This window comes from Vicugna pacos, chromosome 21 (genome assembly GCF_048564905.1).
Source record: "Vicugna pacos chromosome 21, VicPac4, whole genome shotgun sequence".
NCBI classification, from domain to species: Eukaryota; Metazoa; Chordata; class Mammalia; order Artiodactyla; family Camelidae; genus Vicugna; species Vicugna pacos.
The window spans coordinates 17,171,468-17,191,622 of NC_133007.1; the positions used below are offsets into that span (position 1 = coordinate 17,171,468).

Sequence of the window (20,155 nt, forward strand, 5' to 3'; positions counted from 1 at the left end):
CTTCCAAATGAAAACTCATTATTTGCCCCTTGATGGGGTGAGCTGCATAATGCAGCTGTAATCAAACCTACTGGTGGTGGATGATCACTGAGATTCAAGAGTTTCATCTTGGGAGGTGAGGGGAAAGGCAGGGAAGGTACAAGAGGATTCATATTTGAGATCCACCCTCCGCTGGTCATGGTCACAGTCCTCTGCTATGGAGTCCACTCTCTGCAGGCGCCCAGTGAGGTAACATGTGTTATCAGCTCTGGTGAGTAAGGAATATGAGGCTCATTTTACAGGTGAGGGTTACTGAAGAGGCTCCATTAAGGCTTCACCATTAGTACATGGCCGGAGGAGAGTCAAAGCCATGTCTGCTTGATGCCAACTGTTTTACCACACTGTGCTGTTTATGAGTCATTTAACCCGTTTGCTCTGCACAGTCCTAGAAATCCCCATATTAATGGTCATTCATTCGCTCACTCAATCCTTCATTTATTCCATAGTAGCTATTGAGCAGGTAGGTCCAGAACACTAAATCTTAAACACTCTGTTGCATTCGCTTCCCCATTCCATAGAATGCAGAAGCCTTTTTCCTTCCTAACAGGAATTAGAATCTAGTTTTTCATAGTGCTTTCACTGAAGAGTGGCACGGGTCTGGAGATCAGAAGACGTGAGTACAAATATGGTATCTTGCCCTTGTCAGGGGTGCTGCTATAAAGAGACATTCATGAATAAGGGCACGTTTGGGCTGTCAGAGTGAGTTTGCTTTGCAGGATGTCATTATGAACACGGGCAGTAATAAAAATCCCCCCCCCATGGAAACTAGTCCTTTCTTGTATATCTTAAGTCCACCTGCGATTCTAGGGTGAAACGCTTTGCCTCAGGCTACCTGAAGCTGACTTGGCAGGCTCCTGAATTCAGTTCTGAGCCTCTTTATCATGTCTTTCTATTCACATTCCTTTTTTCTGCCTCTCATCATCATTCTACTTCTGCTTCTAACGTCAGATCAAGCTAGAAACTCTTAACTCTCCCATTCACCATTCCCTTTGCTTGGAGTTTCTGGGTCTTACCATTGAGTTCATAGAAGGCTTTTGCCTCTCAGACACTTGCCTGGTCTTTCATTCACTGAAATTTCCCTCTTTCTTGGACACCAAGCCTCAAATTGATCTTTTCACCACTTGAACTTCTCATCTGCTTTCTAGCCTCTCCCTGCCAATCCCCCCCCCGCTTCCTTTTTTGGTTTGCCCTTCAGAGCTTTTGAACTTAGTCTACTACCTTTGATCAGACATTCTCTGTTTCTCTCAAAGCCTTCTTTCCCCCTTAATCTCTGTCCCCTTTGCTCGTTCACTAGCTGGAAGGGAAGTCACTTCCTCCCGAAGTCATACTTCCTGGCTTCATTGTCCTCATTTATCAAATATTTTTTGAGTAGCTATGGGCTCCACAAGCCAAGACAGCAAGATAAGACATCTTCCTTACCTGACCTGACAAGTCTGATGGAGGCATGAAAATAAATACTTGCAAAATTATTACAGTAAATGTCTGGAGGAGAATGCTGGGGGTATTGATGCTACAGAGGAGGAAGTGACAAATGGATTGATCGGTCAGAGAAGACTTTACAAGAAGCTTTTGAGCTATATGTTGAAAGATGGAAAAGAGTTTCCCAGGGAGAGAAGTGAGGAAAAAGCATTCTGTAAACAAGGAATATTCTTGTGCCAAGACCTGGAGAAGTGAGACAGCACATCCCACTTGGGAGCCTCTTAGTTTGGTATCCTTGGAGGCTGGTACGCAAGTAGAGGTGCTGCAAGAAGTGAGGCTGAGAAAGAAGCGGATGTTGGAGCACCTTATATGCCTTGCCAAGAACTTTGGGTTTTTTCCCGAAGACCATGGAGGCTGAGCAAAGGGTTCAAAGAAGGAGAGTGATAACAGTCAGTTTTAGAAAGGTAACCTGAACTTACAGCAAGGGGAATGGGCTGCATATGGGCAGCTGCAGGCAGGGAGACCAGACAAGAGGTTATTGCAAAGTTATAAGCAAGAAATGAAGAGGGTTTACACAAAAGCAGTGGTAGTGGGGTTAAAGAGGAGGAAGGAAGTATTAAAGATGCTAAGAGATCAAGTCGACATGACTTTGCGACCATTTGGATATTGGGAGTCAGGGCAGCTTTCTGGCCAAGGCAATCAGGTAGATGTTGATGCTCTGAGTTGTAATGGAGAAAACAAGGGGAGGAACAGGTTGGGGAGGTAAGGTGGAAAGGTGAGGTGAGGTCCAGGATACGGATGCCATCTGGACATGTTCATTCTATTTTGCAGCCATGGCCGAGGCCCTTCAGGTCACAGTGCCTGACAAGAAGAAGGTGGCCATGCTCTTCCAGCCCACTGTGCTTCGCTGCCACTTCTCCACGTCGTCCCATCAGCCTGCCGTCGTCCAGTGGAAGTTCAAGTCCTACTGCCAGGATCGCATGGGGGAATCCTTGGGCATGTCCTCTCCCCGGGCCCAGTCTCTCAGCAAAAGAAACCTGGAATGGGACCCCTACTTGGACTGTTTAGACAGCAGGAGGACTGTCCGAGTGGTAGCTTCCAAACAGGGCTCAACCGTGACCCTAGGAGATTTCTACAGGGGCAGAGAGATCACGATTGTTCATGGTAATAATGCTTCTGTTTTGAATCTAGGGAATGAGAGGGAGGTTGGTTCCATTCTTCCCAGATGCAAGAGAATGTCAGCCTTGCACCTTTCAATCCCTCAACACTTTGATTTTATAGGACATAGAGCATCAAGAAACCTAGCCAATGGCTTTAATGGGATGGTGTGGGGAAGAAGGGTGGAGGGTTGTAACATCTAGAGAAGACAGAGAGATGAGCTTTAGAAGTAGTCTTCCCTGAGCCTGACCTCTAGTCTGAGGAATTTATTATTAGAACTGAATAGAAATGGGCGTAGTGAAAGCGTTCTTAAATACCTTACTTCTTGACGTCAGCCTTTATTGCCCTTTCTCTAATGCAGAAAGCAGACTTCTCTATTAAGTTCCTCTGCCGGGGGGAAGGGATGTCTGTGTGCAAGTTGCATGTAGATGCTATGGCCCAAGCCCCAGGTAGTTTTGCACCAATTCCACATTTTCTCCTGCTCCCTAAAAGCTTTGGACAAGAGAAGGTCCAAAGTTTGATGTGACCTATTTGATTCTTTGAATTTTGAAGACCTCCTGTGAAGCCAGCTCATTTCCAGGAGGCCAGACTAATTCTGGAATTTATTTGGCTTTCAGGGGCCTCTGCAGGCCTGGTTGAAAACTGTCTTCTATTCCTGAAACCTGACTGGGACTAGACCCGTTTCTGGTCGTGCTCTAATTCTCTCACTTTGGGGATGCTAGTTTTTCTTTTTGTTTTGCTGTTTATTTGTTTGTTTTTAAATAAAGCAAACATCTTGGCAGCCAGGTAAAGAAATAGAACACGGCAGACACAGGGAAGGGGGCCCCCTCCAACCCTCCATCGTTCAGTGTTTTCCTCTCAGAGCACAGAATGGAGGACCAAGTCCTTTTTTTGTGATAACAGATGCAGATCTTCAAATTGGGAAACTCATGTGGGGAGATAGCGGCCTCTACTACTGCGTCATCACCACGCCTGACGACCTGGAGGGCAAGAACGAGGACTCGGTGGAGCTCCTGGTGTTGGGTAAGTGGCCTCCCTTAGCGGCATTTTCATCTTAGACCGCTTGCACCATTCTCCCTCTGCGTGTGTCAGCGGGGTGCACACACAGTCTTTATCTTTCGTGCACAGACAGACCGGTTTTAGAATATGTTCCGTATGAGCAGCAGCTGGATTTATTAGATTTTGTTTCCTGGCAGCTAGAGCTCCCTGTTTAGCATTGTCTTGAGTATTTCTTCTGTTTTCTTAGTTCCTCCCCGCCTTTCTACTTGCACCTTTACCCCTGATTTCTCTCTGCTCTTATTCTTTCCTGATCTTTTTATATGTTAATTGTTGAGGAGAATGCCGGAGGCCTTTGAAGCCGGGTAGAGACAGCTGAGAGATAAGCTGGTGTGTTACGATCTCCTGAGACATCAGGAATCTTTCCCCATTCAGTTATTGCCACTTAAGACAATCCTAAGGCAAGATGGCTATAAATGTTTGATAGTAAAGGGTGCCCAGTGAATAGAGCTATTGGAGAGATGTACTGGTGTTTAATTGGAAGGCAAATTTCTTGAAACCTGAAAGTCTCTGAGTTACTTTCAAAGCAAATATAATCTAATCCTTATGAATATTAATTACTTCATAAATGAAAACTCATTACTTTTGGCTACTTTTCTCTTTTGTGGATTCGAGGAACGTCAGTGGGAGGTGACTTCCTTGTATGAAACTGAAAATTGAGTACATATTTTGTGCTCTGTAGCTGTTGGTTGGACAAGAAAATTAGAATAAAATGTACAGAAATTAAGAAAAGAAAGGACATTCATTGTAGGAGAAAAGGTAAACCCTTGAAGCCATTTTCCAAAAGAAATTACATTTTTTGAAGTGTCCAAGAAACCAGGTAATAACAATTTGGGAGAATATTTAAGGGTGCTTTCTTTCAGAGGCAGATGAGGTTAATTTATACCCTCTGTGGGAAACTCAGTGCCCAGAGGGAAAATGGAATTTGCTACTTAGGAATTTTAGTTTTACTCTGTCATGACTTTGGCAAACCAACGGTTCTGCTGCCTTAATTTTTTAGTTTACAAAATGGATGAAAGTAATAATTAGCTATTACTGATTAACCCTTTAAATAATAATAGTTGGGCCTTATTAGAGGGCTGACTTAATTCAAATCCATATTTCTTGAGTTCAATATATAAAGCATAACTGCTGTGATTTGTAAAAGAATGGGAAATATGACAAATATTCAAAAGGAAATAAAAATGTAAAAAGGTTTATATTGACATTGTAGAAGAATACACGGCAATTAGATTTGGAATCTGCTATGACTCTCTAAATCAGAAGGGAATAAAAAGATAAATTTCTGCCTAATCGCACAACTCCCATGGCCAAGTTTGGAGGAACAAGTGGTCCATTGAGCCTGCAATTAGCTAATTGTGAACACAGTTATTTGGCCAGTGCAGCCATTTGCAGAGAAAGCAATTGCCTGTGGAGGAAAAGGAGGCCAGGTAAAAACCACTTTCAATAGTTTGGTCCCAGTTCTGCAAATGTGGGGAGAATAAACACAGCGACAGCCTTGTCATCTGCGAATGCGCCGAAGTATCTGAAGGGCGTTTCTCTGGATCGAAATGTACAAAGCAACCTGGGCAAAGGCGCTCTCCTCAGGACAGAAAGGTGGGTGAAAGGAAAGCTCGGGTGAAAGGAAAGCTCGAATGAAAAAGGTCAACAATGAAGGGAGAAAATAATGGAAATCAGAGTGACTCTAAAAAGAATCATAAAGGGAAAGTGGAGACGCTACAAATCAGCTCATCACAGTGGAAGCAGCATATCTGTGAGATAAACAGATACCTGCCAGGAGTCTTGGGGAGGAGAATCATACAATTCTGCTCTGTTCTACGTTAATTAGAAATGTTCAAAGCATGGTCAATTTGCCTTGTAAGCTTTTTAGGGCAATACTAGTTGTGTTCATTAAAGGGGTTAGTTTGAAATCTGTGAGAATTTTCTGGGTGCAGAAAGCACTATATTTACTTTCTAAACGCAACGTTTTGAGTCGTCTTTGTCTTGGTGCCCCTTTATGGAATTTTTCAAAATACTGTTACAGTTTTACGAATTCTAATTATTTGGTTTTTATATTCTGCCGGCTAATTTGTTGAGTATTCTTTCTGTGTGAGACTAGAAGAGCAACTTGATTCCTGAAGTCAGCCTCCAGGAGATACAGACCTCATGGGAAGATCACTGGGTCCACAGTCTGGGAGGTACAACCTCTGTGAGCCACTGGTCCAGGCATTGGACTTAGTATGAGGAATGGTTGAGGGAACTGGGAGAATTTGGTGTAGTGAAGGAGGACTTGGGAAGGGAGCTTGGGAAGTGTCCCCAGGTACCTGAAATGAAATTGTATAGAGGAGGGACTGGAAACTGACTGTGTGGCCAGATAAAACTAGGACCAGAAGTAGAAGTTACAAGGGGAGGGAGTCCATCTCTGGATAAAGAAAGAACTGTTAACAGCTGGGGAGATTCTAAAGATGCACTAAGTGTTCTCCAAAGATGCAATAAGAGTGGTGATATTTTGATGACCTTAAGAAAGTAGATAATTTCTTATGAGTTACTGTATCAGGCATTTGTGTATAGGAAAAGGTATTCAATTAAGTCATTTTTGAGCTTTATTTCACTTTTAAAACTCTCAAATTAAAAAGCAAATGAACATGAGTGATGTGACTACCTTGATAACAGAGAAACTGACCATCCCAGGAATTCAGTCCTTAGGACAGAGTTAAAGGGGTTACAGGTTGATTACGAGAACAGGCGGGGTGGTGCACACTCACTAGGAAGTCAGAGGGAGTAAACTATGGTCTTCTGCAGTCAGTCAGGGTTAAAAGGACTAATTCCACAAGAATGAGAAGAAGCTACTGATGGAGGCTTGAAGGAGTTGAAACTTTAGCTCCTCTTGGAGGATGGTCACAACACGGGGAGGAGAAAACAGGTTGGCATTTCAGATGACCAAGTAATAAGGAAAGATAAGTTAAAGGGATAAATCAGATGCCAAATGAAGAAGAATTCAGTTTTCTCATAATACAAAGGTGAAGATGGAAAAGTTGATGGAGCAAGATTATGAAGTGTCCTATATGTCAGACTAAGACGTTTCACTTCCTCTGAAGGCTTTGGGGAGCCAGTGAAGAAGCCTTCGTAGAGGAATGAAATGAGATCTCAGGGTCAGAACAATTAGGACAGGGTAGTCTCTTGTTAGAGAGGAGGGTTAGAACAGAGGGATAGGTTACGGGGCTGCTGCAGGGTGAGACGGTACGAGATTATGAACCAGAGTGATGAACTGGGAAGAGACAACACAGAAAAATTTCTGAGATGGAAGTGATGCATCTTGACGACTAATTAAAAACACAAGAGAGAGAGGGATGAGTCAAAAGGACCCCATTGTTTCTGGCCAACTGGGTAACCAACTGTTTTGTCAACCCAGACAGAGGACGCAGGTTGGGAAGCAGGTTGAAGAGTCAGGAGAACGAGTTTGGTTGCTGACATGTGCAGTGTGGGAGGCCTGTGGGACACCACGGTGGAGATGCCTTGCTGACAATTAAAAATATAGGTCTGGAACTCAGTGGAGAAGCAGGGATTAGAGATGATAGATTTGAGAGTCATGAGTGGTAGTCACAACCATGAAAGAAGAGATGAGTCACCCAGGAAGATTATATAAAGTGAAAAGGGCCAAGGACAGAACCTCATCCACCTTACATTCTGGTTTGACCTCATGTGAGTGGTAACACTGGTGCTGCACGTGTCCTTGTCTTGGTCTCCCCTGCCACACTGGGAGCTTCTCAATAGCACTGGACCATGAACTCTTCAGAGGCAAGGACCAGTTCTCATTCATCTTTATATCTGTGATGCCTAGCAGAGTGTCTAGAATAAAGGAGCTTGAGTGAATGTTTTAAAATGTTAAATAGACAGAATCTGTAACTAATACTTACTTTGTGCCTCTTAAATGTTAGTCAATACTAAGTATATAATTGTTGACTTCTGAAGTGTTGATACAATCAATGTCTACAGCCTCAAGTGAGATAGAACATGGTTTAATCTCATTGGTCATGATTCTTTATCTGGGTATTCAAATAATTACTAAGCAACAGATCCATCAGGGACTATGGCTGAAAGCAACAGAAGTAGACGCTGGCTAACTTAAGCAGGAAAGGAATTTGTTGGAAGGATATCAACACTGAAAGGAAGGCTGGAAAATCAGTCTCCAAAAAAGGATAATATATTCGGGTAACACCTATTAGCTTCTGTTAAAAAACAATCAAACAAACCCTTAAATTTCAGCGACTTACCACAACAGAAATTCATTACTTCATCTTGTCATAGTCAGATGTGGGTTCAGAGGCTTCCCTGGGGAGTTGCCTTCCAAGCGGTGGGGCTGGGGTCTAGGCTTCTCCGTTGTTCAGCTCACTGCATTGGAGAACTTTGCTCCCAGCTGCACAGAAAGAGGAAGTGAGGAAGATCACGTGGGACTTTTTAGGAGTCAGGTCTGTCAGCGACACGGGTTACTCCTGTTATTTTGTATGTGCCCAGGAAGAAAGTGAAAATATTTTGATGAACACAGCGCAGTCCCTGCCCTGTCAGAGATGCTCTAGGGTGTATATAGCAAGAATTCGTAGAATTCTGAAAGAATGCCTTTAGGGCTCCATGGACGTTAAAAAAATTAACTTTTTTTTTTCTAATCTCACATTTCCTCACTCAAGAATCAGTCTTGGAAAAGAGAGTCCATTTGGCCCAGTTTGGGCAGGTGTCTACTGCTTAGCCTTGGGAGATCAGAGGCTCTTGGTGGCTAGTCCATCAAGATACGGAAAAGAATTAATTCCTCAAAGGAAACCGAGGCACTGTTACACACACACAAAAAAGGGAGAATGGACATGAGATGCCTGAAAAAGCAATAAATATCCACTAAAGTGATACCATTACTATATCTCCTACTGTTGTTAATGTACACTGATAATAATTTGAGTTCACAAAATTTTTCTATAATAACTTTATAACATAGGAGAGCAGACATTATTTTCCTTGTTTTTCAAATGAAGAAATTAACATTCAAGTTTTGTAACTATTATCCTAGTTAAAAAAGAATGTCTTTGATCAATTCCAAATTCTTTGATTCCTAGCCTCCTCTCTTTCCTCGATACCACATGACCTGTCTATATTAAGAAGCTATAGAATGCTCCCCTGCATAAGCCATGCTTGCAAAAAATGTGGTTGCTGCTTGAGGCCATAGGTAATGATTTTTACTTGTCCCAGATTTGCTTTAGTTTTTCATTTGATTTCTGTGAAACTGCTTATAACCATTGACCTCAGCCCTCACTTCAAAGACATAGTTGTTCTTGTCTAGATTGTATACCTCCCCACTGAGCGAGACCCACCCCTCTCTTCCCCATACTTCTGAGCCATCTACACATCACTGTGGATGCTTCTTTTAGAGGTTTCAGAAGTATCTGCAGTTGTGATTCAGGGAAATGGGAGGATAACCGCTCATTCAGCATCAAACACAAAAACTATACTGAACACTCTTTTAATCTCTTTTTGATGATTCAGAAGATAGAGTCATTTTGAGGTTGGAAACGCACATGGTATTTTGAGTGCTTTGAGATGAGGGTGACAGCTATCTTGGAAATATTTAGACAGATGTTTGGGATGGTAGGGCCACAGCAGCAGACAGTCACAGAAGGTGGAAGTGTCCAGAAATCTGCCACCCTGAGATTAGACATTGGTCTAGGATCAGTGGCAGGAACACTCTGTTTATAACCTGGAACCATGCCACTGTTTGGATAGGAATAAAGTTCCCTTGGGCAGCTCCAGCTGGCAGGAAAAGGACCTCACCATTCAGGAAGGCTCAAGCAGGGAAGTTGTTATTTTAAAATCTGAAAGCAGCTCGCCTTGTTCTTGTTTCTTTCTATGCACCATATAAGGGCCTGGCCCCTTCTTTCTGATGGCTCATTGGTAGCTTGTTTTTTAAGGGCCAAGTACAAAAAGGAGGGAAAGGGCCCCAGTGGAAATATGGCTGGAGGAACACTTGTGCCCCTGGACCAAGAACAGAAAAACAGGACATGAGTTAAGGAGTGTTCAGAATGAAAGCTAAGGAAGATTTTCCTAATGATAAATAGCAATTTTTGGAAATTAAGGTTGGTAGAGGGAAATTATAGAGACTCCCTCTCTGATGATGAGCTTTCTTTTTTTTATAAACTAAAAAAAAGAAGTTTATTTTTAAACTTTTTTGTTTTTAATGAAAGTATAGTTGATTTACCATGTTGTATTTGTTTCTGGTATACAGTAAAGTGATTCAGTTATATATATATACATATGTATATATATAAAATATATATGACTATATATACATATAAAATACATATATATGAATATATTTACCTTTTCATATTCTTTCCCATTATAGGTTATTATAAGATATTGAATAGAGTTCCCTGTGCTCTTCAGGTCCTTGTTGTTTATCTCTTTTATATACAGTAGTTTGTATATGATGAGCTTCCAACATGGAACAGGTTTTCTTGTTCAGGATATTAGGATAAACACGATGGCTTTAGAGTTCATTCTATAAATCTGACCTCATCTAAAAGATCCACAGATTGCAGAATTAATTCTCTCTATAGGGTGATGCCCCAAATACTGCTGTCTTTTTTTTTTTTAATGCCGCCTCTGTTTTAGGGAAAAAAGGATACATGTTTATTGTAAAAATTCCAAACAAAACAGAAAAGGACAAAACAAGAAAATATCTCCGGAAATCTCATCATCCAGAGCTGACTGTGTATTCTTCAGAACTCTTTTGATTGCGAGGGATCGATACTTAAACTGGCTCAGGGGAACCTTTTGGCTTAGGTAACCGATAAGTCCCAGGATAGTCCTAGCTTCAGGCATGTCTGAGTCCCAGTGTTCAGATCATCTGTGTCCTCTGTGTCAGTTTCATTCTTAGGAAGACTCTCTCCACTTGCGCCAAACGTCGCCCCCAGCAGGTCCAGGCTTCCATGGTCTTTAACACCTTACATCTCAGGAGGATAAACTGCCTCTCTCCATAGTTTCAGCAAAAGTCCTGTTGTTGGGAGTGAGTTGTTCTTTGGGAGAGGAATGTAGGGTACCACTGGCCCCAAACGAACCATGTGAATTGAAGGGAAGATGGAAAAGGAATCGCTTCCTCAAAGAAATTGGGCATTTGTTTCCAAATGAAGAAGATAAGAATACCAGGCAGCCAAAAACACATACTGTTAATGTTTGATGGAATTCACCCATTTCTGCTTCTTTATAGGCCAAATGCAATGCTATTCCAGGAGGCCAGAAATAGGCTTGTCCCAGCAGGTCCTTGTGAGTAGGTGCTAAGTTGGGACTGAGTCTTCCCTGTGAAGGTAATGCCACAGAATTACCTTTGTTTTCCTGTCATGCCTCTAGTTTTCCTTCCATCTCCTCCTGTGACTTACCCAGAAGTACAGAATATATTACCCAGAGAAGAGGTAGAGAAACAGGCATGCATGAATTTTTAAAGAAAAATCAAGTTATTCACAATACTGTGCCTGAAATTGTTATTCTGGTCTAAAATCAACCTTTCTGCCTATTAGTATTAAAAAGCCATTAAGAACTTAATAATAAGGAACCAGGGAATTCCTGGGAGGAGACATCTCAGAACTTGTGACCAGCTTTAGGGATTTGATGGGAGTCTGTTTCTATGGTTGTGCAGAAATACTCTGGTGCTCACCCCTGTGTCCATGCTGCATCCCATCTTACCCCCACCTCCATGACGTTGGTTCTGGCTGTTTAGAAAGGCTACTTGTTGCCAAGACTCCTCCTCCCCCTTCTCTTCCTCTTTGCCAGCCCCAGCCCGTGCTGCTAACCAAGGAGATTTGCCGATTAAGAGGGCTTCAGCTCAGAGAGTTCCCATGGCAACAGCCTCCTCGGAGGTCTTTGTTGCCTGCTAAAACTTTGATCTCTGAGAGTGGCTGCTGCTGTTTCTCTCGAAGATCTATAAACAGTGGAAGAAGGGGAAAGAATTGGAGGAGAAGAAAGAAAAGTTTACTCCTGGCAGAAGGGAGAGAAGGAATTAATTACAGAGCCACACTCTAACCATAAATCTGAGGGTTTCTCCTTTGGAGCATCCTTTGACTTGGGCTGTGCCCACATTTTCATTTGTAGACTCGATTATACTGCAGCTATCTTGGCTCCACATGAAAGACCTCAAGAGGAGATGATTCCTCTAGGAGGACAGGCTTGTCACATCTAGCTTCAGATTTCCAGAAGAGCCAAGCAAACTGCACTGGCTCCCGTGAAAGGAGAGACATGAAACCAAGGGGAGGAAGCTTTTTAGGACTCAGCCCCACTGGCTTTTCTCCCAGCGCTTCCTCTCTGAGTCCTGGCTGCTTTGCCCTGAGCTTACCTAGATGCCCCTGTTGGTCTTGGTTTTGAGAAGAACCAGAAAAATGTGTCGAAGGAATGGAGGAGAAGGACAAGCCAGAAAAGTCAGCCAGGCATTGACTAGAATCTGATTCTGATTAATGGCTGTCAGTTCTACTGTTTGAGGAATGGAGGGGGTTTGTGGTTGCTCCAAAGACTAGGGATCATGCCTTCAACTCTTTGCAGGGAGCCTCCTACAGCCTTCAGACCTCTCTACTGCTGAATCGCAACCTTGCTCTTTGATAGGCACCGTGGAATGGAATCCGTTTTGCTTCAAGTATGGTTGATATTTAAATTATGATTTAACTTTTAACTAGTCTTGTTTGCATACTACATCCCTAGCACAATGAGGTACAAAGTAAATAAATGACACTGTCTTGTCCCTATAAAAATTACTATCTTTTGGTAAAGATATGTTTTGTATTTCTGAAGCAATGAGAGAACAGTGCAAGAAAAGATGAACACTGTATTTGATGTTCAAGAGGGGCCGATTTTGCCCCCCAGGAGATATTCGGCAATGTTTAGAAACATTTCTGGAAGTCACACCTTTCGGGGTGCTATGGCATCCAGTGGGTAGAGCCCAAGGAGGTTGCTGTACATCCTACAGTGCACAGAACAGCCCTTCTATCCCCCAACAAAGAATTATCTGGCCCCAAACATCAATAGCGCCAAGGTTGCAAAACCCTGATTTTGACCAGAGGTCAATCTGGATGCTGGGTAAGGTCCACTGTGAAGAGCATAGGCTGGGGTCAGATGTCCGTGGACTCAGTGCAGGATATAGCCTTTGACAAGTCAATCTTGAGGAGTCTTGCTCTCCTTAACTGTAAAAATGGAGGAGGGCTGATAAAAGTCACATGGAAGACCTGTTGTGAGGATTGCATAGCACATAATGCGAACTCAGTAAATGTCAGTTCCCTTCTCCTGCCCCTTCCTGTCCCCCACATCTCATTGCCAGTGTGTCATCCCTAATCCGGGGGAACCCTGTTTACGGAATGCTGTGTTCCGGGACGCCTCCCAGAGAGCCGACTTTCCTTTAGCCCGTTCCATAGGCAGAGGCTTTCATGAGCACTCTGTGAATTGGCAGTCCTAGTACTAATAGATTCATGTTTTCTCTATGACATCTGTGCAGCGCCTTGCGAGTAGTGACCCTAATCAGTCCTGTGGGAATCTTCCTGCTAGTGGATCTTGGGGCATTCTGTCCCAGCATGCTATCTTTTGGTTCCTGTGTTTTGGTTACTGTAGGAAGTCCCCATTTCTCAGTTAATTACAGGGTGTTTACTACCCAACCTAAATACAAGGCTTAAGTCATACAGGCCATTTGATACGATAAACTCTGGAAGGGTTTGGGGAACTTCTGAGACTTGGATTAGGATCTGGATGGGCCTGGAAAGACTTTAGATAGCATGAGCTTATAATTTATCGTCCAAACGAGGATACTCCTGAGAGTGAAAAGGGGAGACTTTTAATAATTTATGTCAAGACAACAGGCATACTGGTATGGTGGTCACCCCATCTTTAGAGATGATCACCTTGAAGGTTCTTTGTTTGACTGAAGAGAACAGAAGATCCAGGGGAGCTGGGGGCAGATGAGTTTCAGCTCACCTTCACCTGCTGAACCCTGGATGTTAGCTTGCGGTCTGTTCACGGGGACCTAGGGACGTGCACCTCTCCATTCATTTACTAGAAGCAAGCAAAGGGGCCCTGCTTAGAGGTGGTGGTTTGCAGTATAAGTTGCTCATTGAAAAATATGTGCTAAGATTTCTGAAGGGTAAGGGGGGAGAGTATAACTCAGTGGTAGAGTGCATGCCTAGCATGCATGAGGCCCTGAGTTCAATCCCCAGTACCTCCACTAAACAAACAAACAAACAAACCTAATCCCCCTTCCCCCACAAAAGAAAATTCTGAAGGGTAAAGGATGCCCTTTTAGGCTCTTCACTGCCACGGGTTGTTAAGAGGACAAACGAGATCTTGAAGGCACTGTTTGCCCGCCCCTCATCTCCAGCCGCCCAGTCCCGCGCTGGGACTGCTCTCCCCTCCGCACCCCAGCTCCCTCGCCGCCTTTCTCCCGCCTCACTATTTTTGCCTCACTTGTTGCTCATCACTGTGGGAGGAAACTCGGCCCTCAATTAGTGCGCATTCCTGAAGCCTGCGGTTGCCATGGTTACCCGGGCGGGCGCTGGAGCAGCTGGGTCAGCCCGCCAGCCTCATTGTAGTCCATGGACCCGGCAGCGACAAAAATGCGAGGCCCGAGCGCGGGAGGGAGGGGACCCGGCCCTGCAGAGGGGAGGCACCGGGGGCCCGCAGGAGAGTGGGTGTCGCCGAGAAATCGGCTCAGCCCTGGAAAGAAAGAATGGCAGCCCTTGAAAGCTGGTCAGGAGACAGTCTTGGCATTTTTCTCCAAAGCCAGCTGCCGCTATTCAAGTGCGCAGGTTTGCGTTCACACGGGGGAAGGTGCCTCCGAGTTCGCTCTGGGAAGTGCTCCATGGGGGAAGCCCCTCAAACCGGGAGCCGGGATGGCCACGGAGGAAGGGGCAGGAACTCTGACAATCCAGGACCTACCAAGCTGGGTGCCCCTCCATGTCTGCCTCAGACCACCTGACCTTTTTGGTTTAAGGAGCCATTCTTGGTATCTTTGCATCTAAGGTGTCTGTGCCAGTCTGATAGATGGAGCACAGTGAGCTCAGGAAATCACACTGGGCACCAAGAAACTCAATTTCCTCCTTGCATTAAATCCCCTGCTCCACATCACTTTGGAGTCAAATCTAGCTGTCTCTTCTGCGTTTCATCTCAGGCTAAGCTGAGCATGTTGTATTACTAATAATACTTTGTATCTGTTCGCTCTCTGGGGCTAGGGGGTTGGATCGCTATCGCACTTTGCAAAGGCAGAGAGCTTCGCAACCTTCTTTATTATTGTTTGTTAGTTTGTAGCAGCATGGTGAATGCCTTTTCATTAGCGCACACTGTGTTATGATGTATTCAGTAATCATTTTCTGCTCACAGCTTTACAAGGTGCTGAAAATTTTAACTGTCTCTGACACTCCTATATCCAAAAATTATACTTTAATTACGTAAGTAGAGCAACAATGCCACAAACACAAATTCTAACATTTCTAAATTAAGACTAAGCAAAGCTTGAGGGGGAGTGAGATGTTGGGGAAAAAATCCTGGAATGGGGGTGAGTAGACACACGTTCTACTCCTGGTTCAGTTATTAGTCAGCTATGTGACTTTGGGTAAGATTCTTAAGCTCTCTTGAGGCTCAGGTTCCGGAAAGCGTGGAGTGGGTTATGGGTTAGATGACCTCTGAGATCCTTTCTAGCAATCCAGTCTGATTCTGGAATTCTGTGTGAATAGAAGTCAGTGCCTTAGGCCGAACTTAAGATGACTGCTGAAAAGCCTGAAGCACTTATTAACAGTTAATTGCAGATGATTTAACGCGAGTCACTTTGTGGAGAGAATCCACAGTCAGAATTATTCACTATAATGTAAAGTGAGCTAAAATGTAATGGACACAAAAGGAAAAACTACACACATGAAATGCTTAAATACATAGTTTACAAATATAAATAAAAGAAGGGGAGGCTATATCCTCATTTGTGATGGATAATCATAAACCATATTTATTGAGTTGCATGGTTGCCATGGGAATATAGAATAAAAACAGGGATGTGTGTGCCCTTGGGGAATGTCCAATCTATTTGGGATTCCAAATAGCCATAGAAACAACTGTATACTTAAAAGGGCCGGAGAAAAACATCTGTGGTCTTCAAAGACTTACGAAAGAAACATTTTGGAGGGTTAGGAGCTGAGAGAACAAGGGTGAAAACAGTATATTCCTGAAAATGAATCCAGGGCGTCTTAGGAAGGCTTGGAAGTGGGATGAAGCCCAGATGTGCGTTAAACAGAAGGGAAAAGAGGGGAACCACAAGGAGCTGGGGGAGAAAAGCATCTTGGATCATCCTGAAGGTTCATTTGTATAATATACTGGCAAACCCAAGGAGGACTCTAAGTTAGTATGTTTCAAAGACATGAATGGAGATAACTAAGCTGTCAGTAATGGTGAGATTGCAAGGATGAAGGATTGTTGTTTCTCCTCCTTTTCACAAGTTCCAGGGCATTAAAAAAGGTATCTGTTGTTGTCTGGTAACTGAGTGGGAGATCTAAGATCTGAAAACAAGTTTGTCCTACACTCAGCATTTCTGCACCTTCCATTGCACTTCAAAAGCTTGGACTAATGATCAGAGCTTGGATTTAAGTTTTAAGACTCAAGACAAAAACAGTTTTTTGGATAAAACTTGTATGCATATTGTATCTCTCTGTAATGACTACCTTAAAAATACCCCCGCCTGATGGCTTTCAACTGCTGGGGTGGGGTGTGTGTGGGTGGGGGTGGGTCTTCAATCGCCTGAGATGGCAAGATGGCCTTTGGGGATGTTCCAGTGACTAGAGGATGCTCTTGGCATTGAGCCCTGAGCCCAGGAGTACTAAACAGTCTCCAGTACCTAGAATAGTGCTGAACTAAGGTGTGGTTCCTTCACATTCTCATTCAGAGCCTTTTTCCTTTCTGAGATGGATAAAAGGCACTATCATGAGCAGTAAATCAGAAGTCCAGGCAGAAGCCCAGAATAGAAAACAATGGGGATTTACTTCTGGAAAAACTTCAGCATCCTGATGGGTGAGCTGCCTCCTCATGCTGGGCTTCTGGGGATGCAGCATAGAGCACAGTCCTCACCCCAGAAGGGTTTCCATCCTGCTAGTGGAGGCACACATAAAGGAATCACCGCCACCGAGAGAGAAGTACTCTAATGCAGGTGTGGACAGTGGTCCTCGGGAGCATGGAGGAGGAGGCACCTACTCAGGGCAGTATTCTTACAGGGCTCTGGCAGAGCATATTTCAGAGTAAGGATTTGAACAGAGCAGGGGATTGAAAAGTTCACTGGCTGGTTGTCTTAGTACAGAAGGTAAGTACGTCCTGAATTGAGAGCCTGGCCAACCTAGGAAAGGGTATTAGAACCTTGGGGAAATGTCACCAGGACACGGTGAGTTGTGAAATATGCAAAGATAATGCCACGGTAGAGAAGTGGGAAACTAGATAAAGATTGTGTCTCTGGTGGGGTGGCCTCATGACTTAGTGGAACCTGACGTCAAAAATGAAAAAAAAAAAAGATGAAGACATTGGATTTGGCAGAAAGAAGGTCCTGTGAGTTTGATAAGCCTTGTGACACAGAAGCAGATGACTAAAACTGAATTCTCATCCTCACACTGTTGGGCAAGCTGCACAGGCCAGCCTGAGGCTTTCAGGCACAGGGATCACGTCTTGTTCTCTGTATCTGCACTTGGCACTGTATACATTTCTTTGTTGACTGAATGAATGAATAAACGATGAATGAATGACTTGGAGGCATTCCAGGAATGAGCTTGTTCTCAGGAATATGCACAAAGAGTTCAGTTGGGGATAACTTCAAGGTGTCAATGGCAGAAACAGCTGAAGTGGGAAATTATAGAGGTAAAATCTGGAAGTTGTTTTATTCACAATGATTGTTTTCTTCCCTCATCATTCAACCCAAAGTACGTGAACGTTTTTGGCTATGAAGTTGGTGACGGCATGGTTTGATACTGGCACTTGTGTGTGTGTGTATACAAACTATTAGTATGCCTGATTCATTTGGTCTATTCATGTGGAAATTTCTTAAAAGTAATGGATTTTGCAAGGTTTGGGGAAAACTGTTTGAGTGCTTACATGAAAACTGTATTTTCTACTTGTATTCTGAGCTGGGGTTTGACAAGAGTAAATGTGGTCTTCCATTTGCTGGGTCTGTTTTCCATACTTTTCTTAGACATTAAAGTGACTTGTAATTGCCACTCTTTAAATGAATCCTGGAAGAATGACAGTGATTCATAAGTGTTGGTAAAGAGCTGCTGAAATCTGGAATGTATTTACTGCAACTGTTTGGACTCTGTAAGATCAGACCTTCATTGGACATAGCAGAATAGAAGAGGGAGAGAAGATAGAGCATTTCTAGCTGGCAACAGCAGTTCTTAGGAACTGTTAAAACGAGAAGCTGGAAGCAAAATGACTTTCAGAAATAGAGGATTCCAGCATAAGTCCACTTTTTAAAATGCCTTTAGCTCCAGGAAAATATAAGTCATGGTATAAAAGCCAGAGAGCTTTGCTGTCTCTCTACTGTTGACATAACATAGTGGTATATTGTCTGCTATCCCCAAACTCCTACTATGTTCTCGATTTTGAAGACATTTAATTTTAGCCACTTTACTGCAAAAGTCTGTCACCCACGCCACCCCGGGGCTAACACTACACAGGTGCATTGTGGGAAGCCTTCACCATCTTCTGAAACATCAGCGATTGGCTGTCGCTTTAGGAGAATGAGAAGCTTGATGTATGTCTTTCTGTTGGAGTGACAAGCTTTGTGAATCTCCTGTCCAGTTTCTTATTTTAACGTTCTGAATTACACATGTAAAAAAAAAAATCTAAATAAGCCCCTTCATTGCTTTTCCACATGCCCATTCCAGCTCCCCAGAAATACGAAGGGCTAACAATTTGGTGTGTAATACTGTTGTTTTCAGATTCTGATTTGAACATAGGTGCCTACGAGCTTATATTTACTAACATTCTGTGTGTAGAAGCAGTGTCAGAACACCATCGAGGTGACTTCACAGCCCGTGGGGAAATCCCACCTTTGTGTTACATCTATTCATAATCGTATCTGTGTGTATATACCCTTCAGAGGTGGCAAGCATGTGATCCCTGGGCTCTGTACAGCCCCCAAATGTATTTTGTACGGCTTGTCCGGTGACTTTTAAAAAACATATGAATGGGTTGCCAACATTTGAAAATCAGGATACTTCACAGAAAAAATCTGGGGTTTGGCTTATCTTGAAAAATAGGAAGATTTGCAACCCAGACGACACATTCCTGAGAGACAACAATTGGCTTGAGGTGGGTAGTAGCAGCCGCTATGGAAACAGCCTGCCGTTTGCCACACTCCCGACTGTTCCCGTTGTATGACATTTGGCCAGCTGCCCTTGTCTGCATTACCTACTGGTCCCCATAAATATATAGAATTGAGTTCACAATGCTAATCACTAAGTAAGGGATTTGAGAACTAAAAATGTTATCAATCAGGTGACCATATAAATAATTGTCCAAATGAGAACAATTTTGAAATTAAAAAGGGGTGCTATTAATAATTACACCAGGACAACAGGCATAAGCCAGGACTGTTCTAGACAAGCCAAGATATATGGTCTCCTTATTTATAGACCTCTTTGTTCAACCACTTCACTTGACTGATGAGAAAATTGAGTCCTGGAAAGAGGAAGTAACTTGCCTGCAACAGTCCCCAAGTAAACTAATGGCAAAGCTGCCTTCAGTACCCTGACTCCTAGTCCACTGCTTTCTCCAGTAGAATGTGTAATATGTGAGCACTGTATCCTCCTTGAATGGATTTTTTTAAAATAATTAATGATTAACACAGAGCTAGTCTCCTGTGAGAAAGTATATACAAATCAGTGGCTGATATCATCAATAACATTTTTATTATAAATGTAATGAATGATTTGGGCTACAGCACATATAGAGATGTTTAAAACATTGGTAAGCTTGAGAACTAGAGAGTAAACCCAAGAAAAGCTTCTCATTTTACTTGATATAATAAGAGAGCTATTTAGAAATGCTAATTACCCAGATTAAAAAAAAAAAACACCATTAAGTAAGCATCTGATAACCAGCTTGTTAAAAACACAAGTCTGTTGACTTCCTGATCATTGCCTACTGGCTGGTAATTAATATTAATTATGCTTTTAAGAGATGCCCACAATCCTAAATTCCCAAATCCTTGACCACCTGACTGTTGCCTTGTTGAGTCTCCAAGAGATATTTGTACAGAGAACACTCCACGTGAGACCAGTGCAAGCTCTTAATCACTTGCTTGGACTTTGGCCCCAAATCCCTGTCTGGTTTCCAATCCCAGGGAACTGGACTAGACCATGCATACATTTTAGAGTCACCTCTTAGCCTTTTGTTGAAGCTTAGGCCAACAGCTAGCCCAAGAACTCTCCTTCAGGCTGTCTTCTTCCAATGACCCGCTTGACTCCCACTT

At 43.2% G+C, this 20,155-nt stretch overlaps 1 protein-coding gene and 1 long non-coding RNA gene across 4 annotated transcripts in view; one reads left to right on the forward strand and one right to left on the reverse strand.

Annotated features, from left to right (window-relative positions):
* Positions 1-20,155, forward strand: part of ILDR2 (immunoglobulin like domain containing receptor 2) — a 60,972-nt gene that overhangs the window by 13,286 nt on the left and 27,531 nt on the right. For 2 of the 3 annotated variants that reach the window (XM_072946202.1, XM_072946204.1), the window contains exons 2-3: positions 2,290-2,622; positions 3,520-3,639. In XM_072946202.1, the coding sequence (XP_072802303.1) occupies positions 2,290-2,622; positions 3,520-3,639 (453 nt within the window). Of the gene's footprint in view, positions 1-607; positions 653-2,289; positions 2,623-3,519; positions 3,640-20,155 lie in introns of those variants that run through there. The other variant, XM_072946203.1, reaches the window with a different exon arrangement.
* On the reverse strand, positions 13,477-14,161 carry LOC140687994 (uncharacterized). Its single transcript, XR_012062635.1, has 2 exons — positions 14,125-14,161; positions 13,477-13,716 (listed from the first exon to the last, which is right to left on the reverse strand). It is a non-coding gene; the product is annotated as an uncharacterized lncRNA (long non-coding RNA).